General features: G+C 34.9%; 1 protein-coding gene across 3 annotated transcripts in view; it reads left to right on the top strand.

Annotated features, from left to right (window-relative positions):
• Positions 1-20,522, top strand: part of ADAMTS20 (ADAM metallopeptidase with thrombospondin type 1 motif 20) — an 88,605-nt gene that overhangs the window by 14,005 nt on the left and 54,078 nt on the right. For all 3 annotated transcript variants that reach the window (XR_009963549.1, XM_062612457.1, XM_062612447.1), the window contains exons 3-11: positions 593-749; positions 4,193-4,452; positions 11,325-11,408; positions 12,134-12,258; positions 12,727-12,767; positions 13,073-13,178; positions 14,233-14,379; positions 15,210-15,351; positions 16,638-16,742. Coding sequence is in view for 2 of the 3 variants with exons in the window: in XM_062612457.1 (XP_062468441.1) it covers positions 593-749; positions 4,193-4,452; positions 11,325-11,408; positions 12,134-12,258; positions 12,727-12,767; positions 13,073-13,178; positions 14,233-14,379; positions 15,210-15,351; positions 16,638-16,742 (1,167 nt within the window). In the remaining variant the exon portion in view is untranslated. The remainder of the gene's footprint in view (positions 1-592; positions 750-4,192; positions 4,453-11,324; positions 11,409-12,133; positions 12,259-12,726; positions 12,768-13,072; positions 13,179-14,232; positions 14,380-15,209; positions 15,352-16,637; positions 16,743-20,522) is intronic.

The following is a 20,522-nucleotide window of genomic DNA, read 5'->3' as shown; positions in this document are numbered from 1 at the left end:
TGCCAGTGCTCTTGTTAGTAACCAGCTTCCTTTGGTTCCCATTACATCATGTGTGTCTGCTGTAGAGGTTGCAGGTGAAACCGAGGATAAAAATGCATTAATGAAACTGTCAACTTTGAATTTCTGGAACTTGTTTCAAAGCCTTTAAAAAGGAATATTGGGTTAACACTCTTTCTAATCTATGGTCAGAATACAATACTATATAAGTTATGTGAAAGGATAGAAGGTGACAAACCAGTCTAGAATTTGGACAGCAATCAATTCTTTAATTTCTTGATGGCCTCTGCTCGCTTTTGCACATTTTCTAACTGGTCCTGCTTGCTTGTACCTAGATTCTCTAAGTTTGTGATCCCTTTTGTTTTATTAACTGCATAGTGATTACCTGTGATACATTGTTAATACACAGAGTAGTCTGTTATGAGTTATTCTGGTGAGACAAGTTTCTGAAAGCAAATTTCTCTTCAAGCTTCCATCTCCCCATTGTACTGAAGCTTCCTCTGTCTCAAGTGCAAATTTATGTGATTATTTCAATGAAAATGATTATATCAATATTTTTAGTGGAAAATAAATGAATTACTTCTCTTACTTTCAGATGGGCACCTTTAAGGCGCATGATGGTGAATATTTTTTAGAACCTCTGATGAAAGCGGATGGAGGTGAACATGAAGATGAGCATAACAAACCACATCTTATATACAGGCATGAAGAACTTAAATATCAGAAATCTCATAAACCTTGTGATGTTTCAGGTATAGTCATACTTTAGATTTTAATGTGACCTTTTTCAACTGTCAGATGTTTAAAAAATTTAAGGAGTTAATTTTTGTAAAAAATACTCATCTCCAGATTGTTCCATTAGAAGCTACATGGAGGCTTGGCAGCCATTTCTTCTTTTCTTTTTTTTTTCTGCTAGTGGCTAATTCAAATGTAGGACAAAATGTGCATGTTTAAAAAAAATTAAGAATGATATTGCAAGAACTTCTCTATGGGTTTACTTTACACCTACATCCCATATATAAACTTTTAGGGAGTAAATCCGCAGAAGTTGTTGTTGCTTATATTCATGAAAGTTACTGAACTTAGTGCAAGTCTAATGGATACTACAGAACATCTGTCTTCCTTATTAGTGGGAGTATTTAATGTTACCCATTAATGTAGATTTTCGTCCTTATGAGTGTTTTAATAACATTCATATTGCACATTCGTAATTAGTTTTACTTAAAATAAAATGGAGTAATTTGCAATGCACTTGTCACATACTATTAGGATATATAACAAGTGTATGATGGTAGTTTCATAGATTCACAGTATATAGGTTAATCATTAAGCAGAGTAACTTAAGAGTGAGCATGTTTGCACTGAAAGGGAACAGAAAGACAAAAAAGCTTTGTTAATACCGTGAAGCAGTAAGTAGAAAGCACTGTGCTTTAAAATAACAGGTTTTTTAGTTTTTTTTTAACAGAAAATGCACAGTAGTTGTTTTTCACAGTTCTGCGTGCATCTTTGTAGTTGGAAAATAGTGTGATGTGAGAAAGGCACCTGCAGTTACCATCAAAGTACAGTAACTAGACAAAAGAGTGGGATTAGAAATTATTTATTTGAAATTGTAGGTATCTATAGGGTCATTGTAAACACTGAGATACCATCTGCTTTGGGATATAACGATGTAGAAGTCTTTGAAAATCCTGTCTGAGCAATGCACTTCTTAAGCTTTGCTATTGTACTAGTGCTATTTAAAAGTGGTTTTCATTATGTTGTAAACAAATTATTTTTTAAAGCCTAGTGATATAAATGCCTCTTTTTTTTTTTTTTTATTTGATGGAAGCATACAGGCTTTGTTTATTTGGCTTCAAAGAAAACACAACTGGGTGGAGATTCATAGTAGGAGAAAGCAGTTTATATTTGGTTCTGCTTGGCATTTAGAAACATCCTGTCTAATTAAAATTCTACACCTTTTGTGAGATTGAAATCTGTGTTTATGCATTTTGAATGTGCTCTCACTTCTGGAATGATTAGGCAAGGCTGAGGGCATTAGTATGGCTAGCTGAAGAAAAGGAAAATAATAAGATTTCAACTTTTTATTTTCTTAAAGAATATCTGTCCAGATGTTTGAAAATATAAATTGCAAAGCTAATGGTGTAGCTTGGGTGGCTATTGATTTTTGATTTTTGAAAAATTCATAGAATTCTTAAAGCATATTTTATACACAGAAACAGTATGTTGAGAATTCTGCTTTTCCATAGATACTAAGGACAGAAAGCAAGTTATGATCATCTTGCATTCAAAAGATTGTAGTGAAAAGTATTTATCTTCTTTAGCTCAGTTTTAGGAAGGTGATACTATCTATTCATTGATTGTCATTGCAGAACAAGGACTTAGTACTTTGTTTGAAAATCAAGCAAGTGTCGTTATTCCTGATTCTTTTTTAATGATGGATAGATAATATGTACTGAACCAAAGTAGAGGTCTTTCAGTTTGTTGTATGGTTTGTTGTTTTGGTTTTCTTTTTCCTATGTTGTGTATGAAAATTCTATTAATATGAGCAACCTAGCGAGAAAAAAGCTCCAAGCATTAAGATTATAGTCATTTTTCCTCTTTTCCATTTATTGGAGCAACTACAAAAGACTGTAAGGCACAGATTACTGTCATTTTTGGGTGAGTGAAGTTGCAGAAATGTTAATGGAGAAAAACCTTGTGTTGTTATATTTTTGACCTTCTGAAGAAGAGATTTGTTTCTTTTCATGCTAGTCTTGCCTAATTATTCATATCCTCCCTTCAAGGAGTGAGGAACAGAATATATCTAGCAATACTTATGATCATGAGAGTTCCTCTAGTTAAGTAAACCTTGACAGAGGATATGGAGAAGCAGAGCATTCAGTACATGTTTTTAGTTTGACATTGGTCCATGATAATTACTTTTTAAATTGTCAAACTAATCTTTTCCTCACTTTGTGCTAGTTTCTTCTGAACTAACTTGCCGATGAAAAATTAATTGGAAACGCTAGTACAAGCCTTACTAAAGTCAGCATAGGACATCTGCTTCATTTCCCCTATCCATAATCCTCTTTCTTTAATACAGAGAAGCTCATCTAAGTTTGCCATGAGAAATTTTTCATAATTATGACAGCTATTACTCATCCACTTGTTGGTTTCTTTAAGAAACAGAATTGACTTTACTTGTTCTGGTATTGAATTTATCTTGGCTAGTCCACAAATTCAGTTGTCTGTAAACTCCCACTTTAAATATGAATGTTGTTTCTCATTTTGCCAGTACTCTGAAATCTCAGATGTCTTTTGTGACCTGGTAAAGTTAATGTGCTTATGAGATTGCTTCAGCCAGTTCTCTTCATTGGGTTGCTACACATCTAATATACTTTAGAATTTTTAAAAGAATTGGAAGACACATATCCTTAGGCAGCCACTTTTAAAAGGAAACATCCAGAAAGACAGTGGAGGTTTGTTCTGAGGGGACTGAGGTGTCTAGTTAGGTGCTTAAATTCTGGAGAATAGTGAGAATTTAAATATGCTTCTCTGTTAATATGGGCTATTGCTAAGATGACTCTCTGTTCAATGCATAGATTTTATGTGTCAGGCATCAGAAGCCTTTGGTGGCTGGACTGTACAGCATAATTGGAAGGATTACAGTACTTAGTTTGGAGGTATCTGAGGGGGTTCTATATTGCCTTTAGAACCTGATCCTACATGATGAATATTAACAAAGCTGTCAAGGAAGTCACTGTAGGCTTTTGATGCATACTTCCTTATGAAGTAAACTCCATATTTATATGAATAGGGGCTTGAATTCAGTTCTCAAGCCTAGTCTTTTTGGTGATAAAAGTGTGTGTTTTGTTTAATTAACTTGCTTCCTTCATTGCACTGCTTAAGCTGCAGTATTTACCTCCTTCCAGCCTACCTGTTTGGATTATAAAATATAATACTGCTATCTCTTAACTAATTTTTAACAAGAATCTGTATATGATAGAACTATGTGTACAAGATGTCTAATGTGATGCTCCTATTACAGCCTTCCATGTTTTTTGTTTTTTGTTTTTTTGTTTTTAATTCTTGACTGGTTCTCTTGAAAGTAAGATCATAAATAGCAGTTTATATTGTCTATTTTGGACAGTCTTTTGCCCATTTCTCTTTAAATTTAGAAACTACATTCAACAGTAAATCTTTTCTTACTTCACAGAAAAAGAATTGAAGAGCAGCACTTTACTACATCCAGCCTTCAGCAGTTTAAATGAAGAGAGCAAAGTTTTACAGAAGTCTCTCAGTTTAGAGTATGCTTTAAATAACCTATCTACAGAGGATGGTGGCAATCCACATACCAGGAAAAAACGTTTTCTTTCCTATCCAAGATATGTAGAAGTGATGGTTACAGCTGACACCAAAATGGTTCATCACCATGGACAGAATTTACAGCACTACGTACTAACATTGATGTCAATAGTAAGTAAACTTAAGCTCATAAGTATTACCTATTTCAGCTATTTCTGTTTTGTTGTTTTCTCTTCTGCAACCTCCTTGTCTTGTGGTTTGACTCAAATCTGTATTAGAAGAAAGAGATCCCATAAAAGATAAAAAAAAAAAAAGTAGGGCCCAAATTTCAAATTAGAGATCTTTTTAAATTTAATGCAGTAAATGTAGGTAAAATAGTGTGACCTATTTCCTGATTCGTTGTTGCATTAGAAGAATTCTTATGCTTCAGTGAGTTAAATGTATGAATATATTGCAGTAGGCAGAGGTTAAAAGGCATTGTGAACAAATGCATGTTTATAATAATCCTAGCTTTTCAAGTAATTTCAAATTAGTATGGGTCAGACTTTGAGTTGGTGTCATTTAGTTGAGCTCTTTCTGTGGTGAACTCTGTCTTGAACTGAAAGTCATTTCTTGTATTGATTCAGGATCTAGTAAAATAAGCTCTGTAAAATCAAAGGGTTATTGTGATGTCTGTTGAACCATTTTTTTTTAGGAAAAGGCCTGCTAAAATAGTCTGCATAATAATTATTTCTAGATTTCTGTCCTTCCACCTATTCAAGAAGCTTAATTTGTATGAAACTGCATCTAACATTGAGCAAATTAAAACATCTACATATAGGTGTCTGTAGAGATCTGCTTTAAGTAAGTGAACTAGTTACTTAACCAGTTATAGACACATACTTTAGGATGAACAGAATAGCTCTCTAGTTTTCACTGAGATCAGTTAATTTGCTTTATATAAGTGTCTATGGCCATTTAAGATGCCATAGAACATTTGACTTGGCCTCAACTGCTGCTTCAAAAAGGTGTGCAAGTCTCGTATGGGTCATGTGTCATATCTGCCAGTTCTGTATAGATAACCTATAGCATCTGACATGACACTAGATAACGTGTAGTTAGGCAACTGAACTGAGTTCTGCTCGTCAGTCTAGATCTCCAACTAATGGCAGTAGAGGTGCTGTCACCTATTACACAGAGGTAGGCACCTAAATTTAGAAGATGGAATTTTCTCTTATTGCTTTATAAGAGAAATAATGAACTTTTAAGGGAGATTAGCATACTGTAATTTGATTAAGTCTTCTGATTTTTTTACTGGTAGGAGTGTGAAGATCTGAAAATTTATGTATTACAGAAAAAATCTGTGTTGAAAGGTGGATTTTTCTTTAATTTAAAGTACAGACTCAGTTTGGAATTATTCTAGAAACAACTGATGCCAAAGATGCCATTTTTTCTAATGTTACTTTTATAATCCGGAGCTGTACCAAGAACCAAATGTAATGGTTAAAACATCATTTGAAAATGGAAGCCATTTTTGACAAAACTTTACAACAAGATAGAAGGGAACATTTATTGTGTAATTTTCATGAGGCACTGTTGTGATTATAGCTAATGTTATTCCTGACGTTCTTTCTTAAGAACAAACATTGGTCCTGCATCTGCAGATGTGTATTCAACCACTATTCCTTACAGGGCAATGTTTCTTCTCTCTTTTTACTTACATAATTGGACTTTCTACTAGATTAATAGGGTATGCATTGTATAATTGCTTCTGAAGAGAGTCTATATATGAACTGTTTTTAAGATCTAGCATTTAAAATACATATGTGTGAGTGAAAGAATACCAGCTCTTTGCTAAAAAGCTGTGACTTCATTCTTGTGCTTACTTATCTATGGTATGAAATAGGGCTTAGTGCAATTATTGCTGGCTCTGAGGTAGTGGCATGCAATAAGATGCTACATCTATGATGTGAAATTAGTATCTTTGAATACCACAGCAAAATAGTAAGGTGTAGCTGGCATCTTCTGGCAGCTCTTATTCCACATGTACATCTGCTACTTCTGAAGGTAATCTTCAAACAAAAGTTTAAGACATTAGTTCTAGAAATGTTTAATTGTTATAAATGCAGGTTTTTAATATAAAATCAGATCATAATTCTGAAAGATTTTCTTCACAGTCCCCACCCCTGAATATGTATCTCTGCTCACATCACTTCTTGAAGTTCTGAAGAGACCTTTGGAAGTCATCTTGTCCAACTCTCAACTCACATATATGTTGCTTTGTGAAATCAAATAATTCATATGAAGATACAGTCTTCAGTCTCTTCTTTACTCCTCCTTCTCCTTCCCCATAATAGGTTTGGGTTTTGGTTTGCTTGTTTGTTTTTTTTTTTTCAGTAAACTATTAATAATATGAAGAGTAGGAAAACAAATGACTAGTAGACTTTGCTATGTAATCTGTATTAGAAGTCATCAATATGCAGGTGGGTCATTTCTTGACCCACAGCCTATTAGTGTTTGAAATAGAGGCATTATTAGTCTGATTTGATTGCCATCAAGAGAAGAAGTGCAACTTACATTTTTTCCTCTCTGCCAATGTACAGATAACTTTGATTATTAAATTTAACTGGTACTTTTGTCTGATCAAGCAGCCATTAACATCCTGTTAACCCCCATAACATCCTGTTATGGGGTATTGTGTCAGATTGCTGGCTTTTTAAATGAATCAAGCATTATACTCTACTTTTATAAGCATTCTGAAACTTTTAAGGATATTCAGTTTTGGCTTGGATTTTAAAGAAACCTAAAAAGTTTTAGCATGTAAATCCCATTAAATTTTAATGAAACTTAGACATCCAGCTCCCAGAAGAACCTTTGAAATCCTGGGCCCTTTTTCTTTCTTCTTTTTTTCTTCTTTTTTATATTGGCATCCACAGAGCAAGCAAAGTAAGTTTGCTGCTATAGGATATTGTTTTATGAGTGGAAAATAAGAAATGAAATATACTGCTAAATATTTTTAGGGTTTTAAGTGTCTTGTCACTTATCCAATTCAACCTGTAAAGGCTTAACTCTCAGCATGTAAGTAATCCCACTGAACTGGAATGTATTTTCTCATTTCTTCAAAATTGAATAAATCTTGGCAAGTTGCTTATTCACAGTATTCACACTCTGTCTTGGAAATACTACTTCTGATGGAAATATGTATTTAAGAGAACAAAGAATAACTTTTTCATAGGGCTTTATCAAAACTTTTGTATTGAAATACAATAGAGTTGCATTATTAAATGTGAAATGATAAGTAAAATAAAGAAATCTGTGATTGCTTAACCTACAGTGTTCTTTCTTGTTCCTCCAAGCAGAGCAGGCAGTAAGTTCCGCCTTAGATTTAGTAGCTGGAGGACTCTCTTTTAGGCACATTATGTTCCAACAGTTCAAAGTCTCTAACACAAAGGCTTGATCTTAGCAACTGAAATAATTCATTAAGACACTGGAATTTACTGTAAAAGCACCAAAACCTCATCAAGTCTGGTTCCATGATACATTTTAAGGTACTGTTCTCATTTTCTGAGCCAGGTACCTGATTATTGATATCTTTTCAAGAAATGTGCTGCTTTTACTTGGTAGTAAAAAAACTTCTTGGTCTGCTATGAGTCTGCTTGCAGCAAGAAAATATAATCTTGCCTTTCTGAAAAGAAAACTTGACATGCAAAACCACCTGTGGTAGGGCTGTGTTGGCCAGCTCAGATCGTGAACTTGGCTGACTGCCTGGTCATGTGAGTGCTAGAGTTGGAGCACGGGAGGGGGCAGCCATGCATTCTAGGAGGGGATTGAGACAGCATCAAGTTAGATCATTTAATTGCAGTGAGACTGGAATCAGAAAATGGCATTATATAGTGCCATTTATAACATGGTATTAAAAGCTGGTATTTTTAATTTTCCTCAAGGCAGGGTCCTAACTTGTACTGCACATTATGTTGTTTATTAGCCACTTTTCTGAATAGGACATTTTGCCACAATTTACAGTCCCTTTTTAATGGACAGTTACAACAGGGATATCAAGAGAAACTGAACTTTGTTGTGACCAAGTTGCTTCTACTCACCTGGCAGCCACAGCTGTGGTGATGACAAGATCTGACTTAGTCTTTGACAATTCCATGGAAATGAAAGCTGGGATCCTTCCAGTGAAGGGTACCTAGCTTCATTTATTTTTTTTTGTTCTTTTGTTGCTGTGCAGTCTGAACTGTTCTGTGGTATGAATTCTGGTTTTAGGAGTCTGAAAAATCTCTTGAAACTAATTTCTTTTTGTCTTAGCTGTTACCTTCTACTTCTCCGAAGACTCGATTTAGATCGTTGTAAAGCAAGTATATCTGGAAATTGTAAAGAAATGGTGTATTCTATCAAATTCCTATCTCATTTCATCATTCTTTTTCTTCACTGCTTCCAATAAGAGGGCATTGAAAGAGGCGTCTGTAGAATGCAGGAGCAGGGAGTACTTATACCTTTTTTCTTCCACGAAAGTTAATAAATTCATATTCCAGATCTTTTATCATTCCGTGCATTGGTCTATCATTTCAGGTCTCGGTTGATGATTTTTAGCCTGTACAGTTCCTGAGGTAAAACTTCAAGTTTGGTTTGTGGCTTTCGACTCCAGAATATTTCTCTTCACACATGTGTTCAGTGAGCCCACAGAATATACCTTCTTTCACTAGTAAGGTGTGATTTAACCCCAGCCAGCATCTAAGCACCACCCTGCTGCTTCCTTGCTTCCCCTCAGCAGGATGGGGGAGAGAATTGGAAGAGTAAAAGTGAGAAAATTCATTCACTGGGATAAAGACAGTTTAACAGGGAAAGCAGAAGGTGCTTGCACAAGCAAAGCAAGATAAGGAATTCATTTACCACTTCCCCTGGTCGGGCAGGTGTTCAGCCATCTCAAGGAGAGCAGGCTCCATTGCACGTAACAGTTACTTGGGAAGACAAATGCCATCACTACGAACATCCCCTCCTTCTTCCTTCTTCCCCCAGCTTTATTTGCTGAGCATGATGCCATATGGGATTGAATATCCTTTGGGTAAGTTGGAATCATCTGTCCTGGCTGTGATCCCTCCCAGCTCCTTGTGCACCCCAAGCCCCCTTGCTGGTAGGATAGGATGGGGAGCAGAAAAGGCCTTGTCTCTGTGTAATCTCTATTTAGCAATAACTAAATCATCCTAGTATTTGCACTGTTTTCAGCACAAATCCATAGCATAGCCCCATACTAGCTACTATGAAGAAAATCATGTCAGCCAAAACCATTACATAAGGGTATCTCATTATCAACATGGCATCTTGATTTCCGATCTTTTGAAAGCAGTGGTAATAACTAAACGTTTGGAGATCATGATAAGTTCCCATGAGACAGGGGATCCATGCTTGAACTCAAATGTAGGGTTAATAGGAGCAGCGTTACTTGTATGTTTAGCACAAGCAGCACAAGCTTACCTAAGACAACAGTTCATTCAAGAATTGTTGACTGTCAGTCAAAAATGACTGTTTGTGATACTTCATGAGGAAGATAAAGATCCAGAAATACCTTTTCTAGGTTTATCCAAGTGGACCTGAAACTGTAAGAACACATTATGAGCTCAGCAGTTTGTGGTAGTTTAAAAATGGTTTCAATAGTAGCAAAATGGTAGTTTATTCCATTCAAATTCAGGTAACACTTGTTGTCTAAGTAGTGCTTGAGCTTTTACAGGTGCCTTTTCTTGGGTAAAGGTGTTTGAATGTGTCTGTGCCTAATTGAACTCTGTTTGAGAGATGCTCCTTATTTCTACCTGAGAATAATTAGACAATTGCTGGTCAGTAACCAAAAACAGAGACCGTATAGAGGAAAGCAGACAATAGCTGTGCTGCTCTGAAATGTGCTCTCCACATGGATTCTGAAACTGCATCTCCTTCCCTGCTCTTATCAAATCCTCTATTTCCAGCTTGTGTATCAATAAAAGAATGAAGGACAATGCTGTGCATTATGTTCTCTCCATTTTAGAGAAAAGAAGGGTTTGAGCTGGGAGCTAGGACTCAGAATTACTTGGTCTCAGGTACATAGGATTCATAGACAGCAAGGCTGTAATTTCATAAGAAATTTGAGCCATTTCAAGTGTAGGCTGCTTTTAAAAGAAGTCAGTTCTTATGCACCTTTCCATCTGTCAGCACCTGTGTCAGAGGAGCTGACGCCAGGAATGAGATCACATTGAGCATTATAACATGATACAAAAAAAAAAAAAACAAGAAAAAAGAATTTGTTTTCAGCTGGATCAATTCTTGATTTTCTTACTTGTGTAGCTTTGCAGCTTTGGCACAAGCCAGAATGGAGGAAAGCCGGTACTTCCATGTTTGGTGGCAACTCTTGTTTAGATAGGCCTGCTTTAAGCGAAATTGTAGAAGGCATCTGGGTGGGATGTCTGAAGTTATTGAGAATGAATAAACTTTTTTACTGCTTTTAGAGAAGAATAACATTGAAAATGGTTTACTTTAGTGTATGGAATTGAATCATGACCTTTACTATCTGGGTGAAAAATTATATAAAAAAAATGCCTGTTGGGCATGTAAATACAAATTTTATAAATGAAGAAAGGATCATTTGTGTGTGTTGTGTATATTTTCAATATAGGTTTACAGCTCAGTCCAGTTTCCATTAAAAGCAAGGGCAAAAACATACTGGTTCAAAGCTGCTTTTGAAAATCCTCTAGTATTTTATGTAGTGATTCTACAAATTGTCTGCATAGGTCTAAGTTGGTTTATGACAGCCACAGTAACATTACTTTTGTTCTTTGATATTTTATCAATGAACTACAGGTTTTACAGTGTACTAGACATGATGTCTAAATGTTCTGGAATTAGTCTATAGCTATGTGAATATTAAACTGGACAGCTGTCATCATATGCTTGGGTGGAAAGGTACAGAGATGGGTGCATGAGGTATCTGTTGTGTAGCAACTTGTTTTTCTTTGATAACCTATTTGCATGACAGAAAGATATATGGTTTATCAGATGAGTTTAATATTCTAATCTGACTTTTTTCTCTTTAGGTTGCAGCAATCTATAAAGATGCAAGTATTGGAAATCTTATAAATATAGTTATTGTAAAATTAATTGTAATTCACAATGAACAGGTAGGAAAAATAAATATAAAAAAGATTCATTTTGAATAGAAAAAAACAAAACATATGAATTTGCATTGTAATTCCAAAGTTTGCAACTTTTCAGTTTTAAATGCAAACTATTTTCTTTAACTATAAATGGGTTTGGTTTTTTGTGTTGTTTTTTTTTTTAATAGGACAGTAAATGTCAAAAGTGAGCTTAAGTGCAGAGACTTTATGAATGCCTGTATTTCCCCATGTCTCTTATTAGCACCTTCTGTTGACTGAATGGACATAAATTAGATACCATATGAAAGCTGATGTCATAAAGTGTGGTTATACACACGGAAACATAACAAGGAAATGACAGCTTTAATAAAGGGTTTTGATCGAGGGTTTTCAGCCCTCACAAATAATTTTAAGATTGTAAGAAGTGTTCACTTTTCAAACACATATTTTAAAATTTATTTATCATAAATACCACTGTTTTTTTTCATTGTTTTTTTATTATTTTAGTATTTAACACATGATAGATGCTCATAAACATTCATTAAAATAATGGATTCTCATGACGGATGACTCGTAGCTAAATTAAGATCTGATCCTACAAATCTGTGTGAGTGAACTCTTGCATTGAGTCCTTCCGACTTCCTTTCCATGCACGGTTACTGTTTTGGAGATTAGGGACACAAATGACAAAGTAATGAATGCAAGTGCATTGCTATTAATTTTATTTTTTTTTTGCCATTGCTTTTTAGGAAGGACCAGCTATCACTTTTAATGCGGCTACCACTCTTCATAATTTTTGCTTATGGCAGCAAGCACAAAACACTTTGGATGATGCTCACCCTTCTCATCATGACACTGCTGTTCTTATCACTAGGTACAGTATCTGGTTCTGGTGTTCATTCACTGAAATCTATTCTCTCTTTTGTTTTTTCCATCCCATACCACCCTATTGTTCAAGTTGGACAAACTCCAGCGCTTCAAACTGTTTGATATTTGTCCTGAATTTTACATTGTTATTTTGGCAGATGGTCCACTACATAAGGTCATTTCAAGTATTCTGGCATCTGCACATTTTTCAGCAGCATTTCATGCTTGATCTCCCTTCTGCTTTTTAGAGAAATAATGTAATATCTGGGTTTTTATTATTTGCAAGCTAAATAGAAATCAATACAGTGAGGTTAATTTGGTGAATTTAAATTAGTTAGTTCAAAAGAACACAAATTTTTTGAATGGACTGTAAGAGAGATTTTCAATTGCTGTAATTTATATAGCAACAGTGAAATACTTTAAGAATGTTCTTTTATTTGATATAACAGTTTAAATATTTTTATTTTTGTTCAAGGGAGGATATCTGCAGAGCAAGAGAGAAGTGTGATACTCTTGGTGAGTTGTTCTTTTTTAATCAATATGATTTTATAACAGAAAATATATGAGAATTTCACTGTAGGGACAAAAAATCAGTTAGGAATAAATCAGAAAATAGATGCAAAATCTAAGTGACACAGACAAAAAAAATCGACTTCTCAGTGCTCTTCTGCCCTAGCACATACCTTGGTGGCAGGTGGTTTGTTTTGTGTAAATTTGCTGCATAGTTGATGTGTGACTTTCAACTTGGGTACCATACATAAGGTCACTTCTAAGTGAAAATTCATTCTGTTAAGCTTTTATATAAGGATGGAATTTTGCAGGTTTGGCAGAGCTAGGTACGATGTGTGACCCACTACGCAGCTGTTCCATAAGCGAAGAAAATGGATTGAGTGCTGCTTTTACTATAGCACATGAACTTGGACATGTGTAAGTACCTGTTTTCCAGTAAGTAGTTTTATTCCCTTCTGAATATGACCAATTTATAGTGATGAGCTCTATGTTTTTAAGAGGGTGCAGTCTGGTAAGTCCTTTTAGAAGAGTTGCTATTTTTGCCTCTTGCAGTGAGCCAACTCTCCCCCACCTACCTGTAGAGAAATAGTGAATTTTATAACCTGGTTCATATCTTGAATTATGGGAAGTACTGGCCAGCTGTCTTCTCTCCTTTTGTCATATAAACTGCTACATAATCCTGCTAACACCAGCTGCATTCTAGCCCTTACAGGACTTTACCATTAAGAAAAAATAATTGCTAATATAATACAGAAATATTCTTCCTTGTGGTCGATCCTTTCAGAATACAAGTAAAGGAACACAAAGAGAAATACTTTACACAGAACAATAAGAGGAGATGACAGCATTTTATTTTATGAAGCATACCTCATCGGTGATGTTAGAAGGGTGCTATATCCTAGCTCAGTGAGTCATGACACTATAGGTAATGACGATGTTACAGAGCTCACCAGCTAGCTAATTGATTTTCATGTACCTGAAGTTCTTTTAGATACCTTCCATTTGTCATGGAACTTAAACTGAGATATAAAATAAGAAAACCTGTTAGTTGCATAAATATGATTTTGATGTGCTCTGTAGTTTGCTTTTGTTACTGAATAGAAAGAGTTATGACGTGAATATTGGGCTAGTATGTTATGGACAGTCTAGTGATGGCCTGTATAATCAGTTGAGGAGACAGGTTGTTCATTCAAAGCAGCATACTCTGGGAGCACTGGAATTTTTCTGGTGAGCTAAAGAAATATGTAATTATAGAATTCTGTTGTGCCTGGAATTAGGAGCTTTTTGGATAAGGAGAGAATATTGTAAGGCATTTTGAAGATGCCTGTTGCCATGGTGTCAGATAGTCATACTATCTCCTGTTAAATTTTAAGGCATTCTCAAACTCAAACCTCAAGCATTTGCTGCTACAACAAAGAGAGTTTCAATTAATTATTGCTGAATTTGGGATTTTGTCTGGTTTGATTTTTAGATTTAATGTGCCTCATGATGACAGTTTTAAGTGTAAAGAAGCTGGGATTAAACATCAATACCATGTGATGGCTCCAACTTTAAATTACCATACAAGTCCATGGACCTGGTCAAAATGCAGTCAGAAATACATCACTGAATTTCTTGAGTAAGTATCAATATAATGCTGTGGGTTTGGGTTTGGTTTTGGTTTTGTTGTCAGTTTGTTTTGTCTTCCAATTCCATGTATTATTGAGGAGTATTTTAAAGTTATTGCTTAAATAGAATCATAGAATCATAGAATTGTTAGGGTTGGAAAGGACCTTAAGATCAAGTTCCAACCCCTCTGCCGTGGGCAGGGACACCTTATGCTAAATCATATCACCCAAGGCCTCGTCCAACCTGGCCTTGAACACTGCCAGGGATGGAGCATTCACAACCTCCCTGGGCAACTATTGGTTTTGTGCTGTTCTTAGGGTTAATCATTGGCTTGTAGGGCCTCAGTTGTCCAGAAAAATACATGTATTTAACACTTTGGATGATTCATGACTTTGTTAAAGCTGTACTCAACATGTAAAGCTAAGAAGATTTTTTTTTTTTTCAACCTAGTGATGTTAATTATTGAAAATATCTTTAGTATAATTTTAGTAAGTCAGAATAGGCACACTTTATTTTTGGAATTTATTTTTTTTTTAAATAAGTGCTAGGTAAACTTTAGGCAGTGCCATCTCTTTTTTTCATGTAAGAATGTGAAAATGAGAAATGACAGCCAGCAGGCAAAAAACCTGAAGCTTTGTTTGGTGGATTTAATGCAAAATACAATAAAGGAAAATCAGGTGACCTAGTATATTTCATAAATTTTAATTAAAGTAATTATATAGGCAGGTAGTAATGCAAACCTATAACTTCACTGAGATATGCATGTGTAAGTGTTGATTGAGTAGGTTCCCAATGAATTAAGATCACTTTATTCACATTTTATTCCTGTTCTTACAACAGTACTGGTTACGGTGAATGCCTCCTAGACAAACCTAGTGGAAGAATATATGATCTTTCCTCTCAGCTACCTGGGTCAGTGTATGATGTCAACAAGCAGTGTGAACTTATGTTTGGTCTCGGATCACAAGTGTGTCCCTATCTGGTGAGTGAACAGCACATCATCTTAATCTAAAAAATTACCGAATGGTGGGTTTAGAAATCAAATCTCATTCTTCATGGTTTTGGAAGAATTTTATACCGGAATATGTCAAAGTTCAGGATCTATTTTAGTGAAGGGTGGAGAGTGCAGTGGAGAGCATCACAGCTCCATATGCTAGAAATATATAGAATTAAAAAGTAGGATGCATTAATTTTGATTTGCACACCTGTGAATGTGATTATAATGCCTTTAATGGATCTAAAGCTCCATAAATTAAGGCTTTCTGCAACTACTGAAGGGGAGTGATTTCAATTCTTTCTACAGATGTTTTCAGATTATAGCTATCTTACTCTTTCTTATCTGCTTCATCTAGTGCTTTTTAAAAAAATATAACTTGAAAGTTAATATATTAATTCAGATATTTGTTCTAAATATTTGGTCCAAAGAGTAGATTCCCTCTACTTTGTTGAAAAGTCAAAAATATTTTCATGCCTGTTAAAGCGTACGTTTTGTGTACTGAACCAAAAATTTATTTAAAGCAAAATTGGGATCTGGAAAAGAAAACTTGAGTAGATGAATACTGAAAATTAAGTTGTATTTTGAAAACCTAATGTGGCCACTACAATATGAATTAAACACAAATATAACATTATGGCTTCATTCATTACTGTCAAGATGTCATGTAGAGTTAGATTTTGGACCAAGTTTCAAATACCTTTACTAGTATTGCATGGCTTGTTAGAACTATTTAAAGGAGGGAATTCAAGATTGGGTTCAGGTTGAATGAAATTTTTGTGAGGTAAAATATTTAGGAGGAGTCCAGCCCTATGGGAATACTATAGAAAAGTAAAGGGGGATTGAAAGACCTGAAGAAGGTGTAACTGAAGACTGCTTTGTAAATTTTGTAATCCATAAAGGCTACTAGTCCATTAAGAGTCTTTTAACGGTTTGAAAAGGAGGCTTTCGTAATTTTCTAGTCACTGTATTTTTAAGAGGAATTCCAGTTAGAGTTTTTTTCTCAGTATTGCGTCGTATCAACTGTAACCTATTGCATACTTTTTTAATTGAATTTTCTACTGGATTAGAAAATGAAGTTGTCTTTTACTTCTAATGGGATCAGTTTCAAATTTTCCACGTTCCTACCTGGCTTTAAGCAAAGTCCATTTTGGTTTGGTGGGGTTTTATCTGTGTAAAACTGCCCACATAGTATAAGAAAACAATGCAAATATTCAACTAATGTCTAAAAAGATGTTACAGGTACAAAAAAAAAGTAATTGTTTTCTTTTTAGAAACAATGCAAACGCTTATGGTGCACAAGCACAGAAGGTGTTCACAAGGGTTGTCGTACTCAGCACATGCCTTTGGCTGATGGAACTGTTTGTGGTGTGGGAATGGTAAGCTTTGATTTGCTTCTTGATGCTTGCATATGGTAAAATTGTTGATGTAGATAAGAAAGATCAGTGCTCGCTTTGTGGCAGTACTGCGCCTGTACTGTACTGATTGTGTGAACAGTACCTACCTGACTTTATCTGCAGTTTCTTACAGTCCAGTAATGTTGTGATATAAATAACATAGGTTGTCTGTTCAGAATAATTATAAAAGTTTACAGATACCACGTTGGCTAAAAATAGGTGGAAGACCTCAGGGGAAAGTTGCCATCTTTTCTTCTGATTGAAAAGTTCAGATCATTCATAACAAGTTGTGTTTTTTACTTATCAGTAGTGGTCCACAGTTGAATTTCCTGGAAACAAAAAATCCCACCAGAGTGTTTCCCCCAGTTTGTTGTGTTGATGCTGTTTCGCTGAACCACAATAAATTAAGTATGAGAACTTAGATACAGGAGTACACTTTCCTGGAAAGAGGGAGTTTTTGGATTAGAATCCTGGTTTCAGTAGATGTTTGTGCATTGTATGTTTCACACAAAATATGAAAGCATGTACCAGTACCTCTTGTAAAAGCTGTAACCGCACATAACTTGCATTCATATACTGTCTTGATTATTACAACATAATTCAGGGTACTTGGATCTTTTCAGTGCTAAAAAGCTCTTGTCTAATGTTTAGGACTGCCTGGTTTTATGAGGTATGGACTGAATACTTTGTCACATTTGCTCATTGGTTTATTTGGCAAAGACTGGGTGATGAGAGTGCAGTTCACTACTTCCTTATCTGCTAGGTTGTTTTTGAATGCAGATCTTGTTCTATATCCTTAAATGATACAGCTTTCCTTGGACTGTCCATAGGGTCATTAATATCTAATTAGTAGTTGTAGTCAAGACACTTAGAGAACCTTAATAGAAATAGAAGTAGTGGTGGAGGCTACTTGAAGCCAGAGCTAGTGAAGATTTGAGGGTTATTGTATTGGATTTGTATGTAGTTTGGGAAGTGAACAGAAATTAGGTGCTCAAGTTTTTTGCTGATCTAGTTTTGGCTTCTCCATGTCTCAGTTCACCAAAAGCAAACAGAAGTATTTTCTTACCTGTCAGGGGATTATGAGAATAAATACTTCAGAGTTTGTTTGTTTTTTTTTTACATACTCGGATATGACAGCGATTATCTTAAGTATGGCTGATTTATTATGTTGAGCTATTTTTAATAGTAGTGTATTTTGGCAGTGTCACAGCCTGTGGAAGCAATGTTAACTACTTTTGAGAGTTTTATAGGTACAAAGATGATTAAAAAATATCTAGTCTAATTTCTATGTATAAAAGGCTGCTACATTTCACTCAGTCATTACTACATTTCCCCCAATAGCTTTTAATCTTTACAGATGTTTTTTTTTTTCCCCTTATTTAGTAAGACAGTAGAAGTGAGAAATTTGAAAATACTGTCTCAATGGATTACAATTTAGTGGGTAAACTGTCTCAAATGGTTTCTTTCTCTCAGGCAAGATTAGGAAAAGTTATTTGAAGGTTTCAGTGGAAGATTTGTTTGATTAATCCTATGCATGCAGCTGGTGTTTTAATGTTTAACCCATTTTTTAGTCAGTCACTGATCAGAAAGGAAGTTTGTCTTTATATAAACTTCATGTGTAATCTTTAGTTCAGTTGACTCTAATTTGCCAACATCAGAGGACTTCTTTTATATAAGAATACAAAAACCTATTTTATGCAATTACTGCAGTGAAACCAGTTTTCTCTGGCAAGTGAAGAGCTAATTACAGTCATTAGCTCTGAAAGATGTAAGAAAGAACAGCAATTAATCTGACAAATTGTCATCTGTTCCTGTCTAAGAGACAGCTCCTTTCAAGCTCAGTCAGCAAGTTTCTGTTGATGTTAGTGGGAATGAGACATGGAGACTAGTAATTGTAATTAATATTTACCAGCAAGCTAAATAAATTTGTATTTGGCATTTGCAGCAGTTTTGCTGTGATGTATACAGAAAAGATCCATTTAATGCATTTGTAATTTTAGTATCAACTTTTTAAGTTTAGATTTGACATGTGAGTTTATTTTCACTGTATTCTTCAGTTATTCTTCAGGTTGTGTCTAATTAGTGGATCTTGCTCTATGGAGTCCTCTAATAGGCCTTGTAGATTTCCTTCTCTAAAAATACAAGAAGATAGAATCTAATAATATGAGATAATAATATCAATGCATGTATTTTGAAATAGAATTGTGTATTGTATATGGTGTCTGTAAGAGCTCAGTGACTTCTTTATGTATATAATCTTAGCAGTAGGTAGGGGTAGCATTTTATTAAAATGTTAAAAGGAAAATGCAGCCTAACATTTCAGTGTCTTATAGACAATAAAGAAAATACTTTCTTGGGAATTCGAACATTTCACTTTTGCTTCTATTTGCTGTCTAGTCAAATTTCTTTTAGCTGTTCGACCTGTACGACCTGTACTTTGTTCATCTTGTTACCTGCAAAAATGAATTATATTTGCTTGCTTGGCTTCTGCTGAAGAACTTGAAAATTTCTCTTCATCTCCTCTTTTTACAAATTCTGAGTGCTTAGGACTGACAGTAGCCTATAAGGAGCAGTTCTGCTGCTTCTGAGAACAGTTTGTGACTCCATTGATATTCACTTTGTGTCTCATTGCTTCCGGTGGTTTTTGTTTGCCTACTTGGTTTCACAAATATCTGTAGGAATTCTAAGTGTCTGCCAGCTCTTCTAACATCATGCAGACCTTCCCTGAAGCAGAGGATGCAGCTTTTAAATTCTTTGGCCTAATTGGTACTTCAGAGACAAAATGATAGTGAATATATCTACATATATCTAGGCATGTTATATGTAAACGTTTACTAGTTTTGCAGGCGTGAATTTCTATGCAGCATAGGGCTACATTAGTCACTGCTTGAAAGTGTTTCTGATATTCTTTGTGAGAGATATTATTAAATACAAAGGTATGCATTCCTGAATTGTTTTCCTAAATACAAGTATATAAGATAACTACAATATACATTTTTATTAAAATATTGTTTTTATTGTTTAATGAGGAACAATGGCATGAAAAATAGTAAATTATTAGTGCTTTTTTTCTGCCTTAGCTCTGTAATCAAAGCTACCGTTGGAGTATCTTTGGAATTAAGAACTGTATGATTAGTCAAAAGTAGCCTGCTCACTGGATACCACAATGAATTTTGTATACATGGTTGCAATTTTAGTTGTGATGTTATAAGCTGTATGTACAAATTTAAAACACAATAAATCATGGGAATAACGGTATTTATATACTGTGTTGAGGACCAAGATACCAGAGGAGGCCCCTATGTATTACAAGATATACAAGAGAGTTATTTTCCATTGAGACAGCAGCTGGACTGCTTTAATTAGCTTGGCTTCCTGATCTTAACTATTGTAATTCTAGTTACCATCACGTTGCAGGTAGGAATTAATTTAATGGATGTTTAGGAAATGTGAACAACTTGGAGCAGATCTTTTTGCTTCACTTCCTCTTAGATTTTCCTATTGCATCCTAGTCAGAAATTTCTTTGTACTTGGAAATTTCTGTGGACCAGCAGGCTCTTGGTATCATCTGCTTGGATTATGCTTTCAGTTGATTTCTTTTCTTTTACTACCTTTTTCTTTTTTTTTATTTTGGGGGAGACTGTTCCAGTCAAGGGTTTCTGTAGTGAGGAATTTACTTACACTTATACTCTGGGATAGTACGACAGATTTCTCCTTACCTTAAGCATAGGAATCTTGGGAAGTTTTGGTGGTGTTTTTTGC

The sequence above is a fragment of the Pezoporus occidentalis genome, unplaced genomic scaffold, assembly GCF_034315485.1.
Source record: "Pezoporus occidentalis ecotype Australia unplaced genomic scaffold, CSIRO_AGI_Poc_V1 ctg100, whole genome shotgun sequence".
NCBI classification, from domain to species: Eukaryota; Metazoa; Chordata; class Aves; order Psittaciformes; family Psittacidae; genus Pezoporus; species Pezoporus occidentalis.
Note: the sequence above shows the minus strand (reverse complement) of the source record. Positions and strands in the feature narration are given on the sequence as shown.